This window comes from Nematolebias whitei, chromosome 1, assembly GCF_014905685.2.
Source record: "Nematolebias whitei isolate Nwh7 chromosome 1, NemWhi1, whole genome shotgun sequence".
Classification (NCBI taxonomy): domain Eukaryota; kingdom Metazoa; phylum Chordata; class Actinopteri; order Cyprinodontiformes; family Rivulidae; genus Nematolebias; species Nematolebias whitei.
Window position 1 is genome coordinate 42474078 of NC_056498.1, and position 4393 is coordinate 42478470.

Here is a 4393-nt window from a genome sequence, read left to right on the forward strand (position 1 = left end):
GTCTGTGTGCCAGCTGGAGTGTGTCGGTCTGTGTGCCAGCTGGAGTGTGTCGGTCTGTGTGCCAGCTGGAATGTGTCGGTCTGTGTGCCAGCTGGAGGTGCTAACGCTGCAGTACTGTGTCGGGCCGGACCCAGGTCTCTGGATGCTTTAATTGAGGCCCCGTGGCCGATGCCGCTCTCTACACTTCAGAGCTCAGCAGGTTGCGCCTGCAGGGAGCTTGTTCCCGTCTGCTGCACGTCCCACAGAACCATAAATGTTCACGACGACTGAACTTTCCATGTTTGTGTTTATTAACAGGTGACGTTTAAATATTTTATGGATAAATAAAGAGCCTAACTTTGTGGATGTGACGCGTCAACAGTTTGAAAAACAAAATATTATCAAAGAAGTAAATATTTAGTTAAAATAAATTATTTTATACTTTTTCATTTTTGAATTTTATTCATTTTTAAAGATTTCTATCTTTTCCAAACGGTGTTTTTAATATAAAACTGTGATGGTCTGTTAGAGCCGCTCAGAGGGAAAATACCAGGAAGTTATTTAAAACTTTTAAACGGTTAAAGTGAAAATATATATTTAAAGTTGAAATAAATGCCCCAACAGTTTTTTCATCAGATTAATTTGTGCTTCTGTTTGTTCTGGTTTTTATTATTGTTGCAGCTGAAAGTCTGAATAAACTGCTAAATAAACCAGAAACCTACAGCCCTTCAAAATAAAGGTTTGGATTATACACTGAGCTGACTCTCACATCATCTGAAGCTTATGAACATAGTTTACATTTTTATTTTTATTATATTTCACTGACACTGTAGCTTAAACTACTTGGACTGTTCACATGTTTGTACACGTTATTGTGTACAGCTGTAAATATAAAATACAGTTTGATCTGAAGTGATTTTATTTTTCTGTCTGAAGAACTGTTGCAATAAAACACGGCTCTTCAGTTCACTGGTTCGCCTGTAGTTCATGGAAACGTGCGTGTGCGCGTGCGTGTGTGTGTGTGTGTGTGAGTGTGTGTGTGTGTGAGTGTGTGTGTGTGTGAGTGCGTGTGTGTGTGAGTGTGTGTGAGTGTGTGTGTGTGTGTGTGTGTGAGTGTGTGAGTGTGTGAGTGTGTGTGAGTGAGTGTGTGTGTGTGAGTGTGTGAGTGTGTGTGAGTGTGAGTGTGTGTGAGTGTGTGAGTGTGTGTGAGTGTGTGTGTGTGTGTGTTGAACCGGCGGTGGTGAATGTTAAACAGGCCTGTCGTAGAGGCTGTGGGGCTCACACTGCGTTGTTGTTGTTGTTTATCAGTAAACCGTTGTTTTCTGTGTCTCTGCAGTTCGAGACGTCCTACTGGCCTACGTCATCCGGTCCCGTCATCCGGTCCTGTCATCTGGTCCCGTCATCTGGTCCCGTCCAAGCAGCCCGAGCTCTCGGCTGCTGCAGTTCTTCTGGTGTTTAGTCGTAGTAACGTCTGAAGAGCACATGACTCGGAGGCTGCCAGGCTAACAGCATCTTCACCGTCATCTTCACCGTCATCTTCACCGTCCTGCGGCTGAAACACGAGCGCCTCACCTGAGAATGTAGACTGGTCTAACTCTTCTGAGGCTGCTAACAGCTAGCAGCTAGCAGCTAACAGCTAGCAGCTAACAGCTAGCAGCTAGCCTTTCACAGACAGGAATCAGTCGCTCCAACATGTAGGTGGACAGTGACCAGGATCGAGGCCTTCGGCAGCTAACGGCTCCTCGGCGGCTCCAGGTGAGCAGGTAGCGGTGGCTGGTGGTTGAGTGTCGGTGGAGCGGGGGTGCGATGGAGTACCACTCCGGTGGCAGCCTGCCCCTGCTGGGGAGACCGCGGTACTGCCCTGGAGCTAACGCTAACGGTGGTTACCTGTGTGAGACGGGACACTGCTGCGGGGAGACCGGCTGCTGCACGTACTACTATGAGCTGTGGTGTAAGTTTGACGAGGCTCAAGTTCAGCAGTTTCCACGGTCGTCTTGTAGCGGCTCCGTGTTCTGAACGTTGACCCAGCTGTGTTTGAATTAGGGTTCTGGCTGCTGTGGACCGTCCTCATCCTGTTCAGCTGCTGCTGTGCGTACCGACACCGCCGAGCCAAACTCCGGGTCCAGCAGCAGCAGAGGCAGCGAGAGATCAGCCTGCTGGCCTACCACGGAGCCAGCTCCTTCCCCTCGTCCATGCTGGACCTCAGTGAGTCTGTCCTCTGGTTTACTGGAAGTTCTCGCAGCTGCCGTCAGAAACGTATCGTCGTTTGGACTCCAAGTAGTCTGCAGGTTTCTGTTTGAACCTGCGCGAGAGCTGCTGGGAGTCCAACAAGTCCGGCTCGTGTCTCAGCTGCTGCTGATCTGATGCTTTCTAACTCGTGGCGACTCGGAGGCGCTGTGCACCTCGCTGACATGGTCCCAGAATTAAACGAGCCATTCGGCTCCTGGGCCGGCTTCTCCTCGGAAACCTTGAATATTTTACTCCAGTCAAGATTTTCTAATTTGAAACGTGTAAAAGTAGCAACGTAAGAAAATCCTGACGGGATGAGAATTATACAAACATTTTGATTAGATCACAGTTCTGGGGGAGTGGTGGCGCAGAGGTTAGAGAGGGTGGGTCTGTGATTGGAGGGTCGCTGGTTCAATTCCCCGGACCAACAACATTAAAAATAGTGGGTGAGAAAGGTGAAGCACCCACACCTGCCTCCACTCTGGGCCCTTGAGCAAGGCTCTTAACCCCCACCATCTGCTCCACACAGAGGCGGTGGCAGCTCGGTGGTCGTGTCAGGAAGAACATCTGGCGTAACAACAATTGTCAGGTCTAGTTGTCTGTGGTGACCCTGAAGAAGGAGCAGCCGACAGAAGAAGATTAGATCTGTGAGCAGAACGTGCGCTGTGTTTCCGCTGTTCACGTTTTCCCTGAGCAGCGCGACTCGTCACACTTCAGGGTCTTGATCAGTAACTACGCAGACTGTCTGAAGGTTGAAGGTCCCGTCCTGTCTTTAGGTTTCCTGGCTTCTCTAAAGCTCCCGTCCTACGAGGAGGTCGCAGCTCAACCCTCCACCCCTCCTCCGCCCTACAGCTCTGTGTTCACCACCCCACGCTACCCGCAGCCTCCACGCGCTGCTGATCCCCATCTGCTCACGCAACACGGCCCGCTGCTCCACCGACCCCTCAGTGATGGACCCTCCTCCCTCAGCTCCGACAACAGGTGAAGTCCTCCCGCTGCCACGGGAACCGAAGCGGTTCTAGTTCTCATTATTTAACATTAAAGGAAATAGTAAATCTTCTATTGATAATTAGCATCAAAGGAAGCTGCTCTTTTTCTTGTTCTCCGCACAGGAAGCAGTTTTATTAAATATTAACAGGTTGTGTTGAAACGGTTACAATGTCTGGAACCAAGCTGTTTTTCTTTCCTGCAGCTCCAGCTGTTCCTGCGACTCCTGCTGCCCCTCTTCTCCATGTAGCTCCTCGCTATCGGCGCCCATCACCTACGAGACAGACACAAGCCACGCCTCCACGCCCAGCGAAGCCACACCCCTCACGCTTGATGTCACCATGGAGACCATAGCAGCTGCTGCAAGTTGCTTGGAGGCAAACGAGACACGATTTTTCTCAGAGAGACAAACTGACGCGGTGGTCATTGAAATCGAAGAGGCCGAAGCCGCCAGAGCTCAGGAACCAAATGCCAAGGAATCATCACTTCCTAGCCGGACTGTTACCAAGGCTGCCTCACCTCAGCGCTTGTCTTCACCTGGCACTGGGCTCGCACATCCTGTCGCAGAAACATCTCCCACACGCCTACAGGTTGACACTGCATCACAAACTCCAGTCATCAGCGCAGGTAGCTCCAGTACACTCCCAAGTCCAAGTGCCGATGCCTCGCCACTCCCATCCATCAAAGTCACGAGGACTGAAAGTGTGTCGGGACCTCCTACGCCAACAGCTAACTGGTCTGAAAGTTGTAAGTCCACCCAAACCCTTGAAACTCTCAGTTTAACAAGAACTATGAATCCAGCCAGTGTTCCTTGTAGCCCAGCATCAGCACCGTCTCCTGATGTTCACAGAACTTTGGCCTTCAAAACAACCTCTGCCATCCTCCTTAACCAAGACCAGAATCTTAGCTTGGTGCCAGTTGTGGCACCTCCAACCCCTACCCAAGAACCATCATGCTCTGATCTTACTCAACATCCAGATATTGTTCTACCAAGCCTTACCCCAGTTTCAACCCCACAGACCATTTTGGACCCAGGATCCATAAGTAACCCAGTTTCACCCCTAAAACCAACATATTTAAACCTCACCCACAACACAGATGCAGCACCAGTTTCATCCTCTTTGACTCAAAGCCAGAAACCAGAGCGGGCACCTGGGTCAGGTTTGGTCCAGATTCCTCCCAGTCCTGGGTCAGGTTT

At 50.3% G+C, this 4393-nt stretch overlaps 2 protein-coding genes across 2 annotated transcripts in view; both read left to right on the plus strand.

The window, feature by feature from the left end:
* LOC119410345 (WW domain binding protein 1-like) overlaps positions 1-4080 on the plus strand; it is a 5389-nt gene extending 1309 nt beyond the window's left edge. The window contains exons 2-6 of the mRNA XM_037677259.1: positions 1316-1930; positions 2023-2184; positions 2985-3189; positions 3401-3942; positions 4046-4080. Of these exons, the coding sequence (XP_037533187.1) occupies positions 1786-1930; positions 2023-2184; positions 2985-3189; positions 3401-3942; positions 4046-4047 (1056 nt within the window). The 5' untranslated portion in view covers positions 1316-1785 and the 3' untranslated portion in view covers positions 4048-4080. The remainder of the gene's footprint in view (positions 1-1315; positions 1931-2022; positions 2185-2984; positions 3190-3400; positions 3943-4045) is intronic.
* A 213-nt stretch (positions 4081-4293) lies between these two features.
* LOC119417761 (nucleolin) overlaps positions 4294-4393 on the plus strand; it is a 1391-nt gene continuing 1291 nt past the window's right edge. Inside the window, exon 1 of the mRNA XM_037685078.1 lies at positions 4294-4304. Coding sequence (XP_037541006.1) covers positions 4294-4304 — 11 coding nt within the window. The remainder of the gene's footprint in view (positions 4305-4393) is intronic.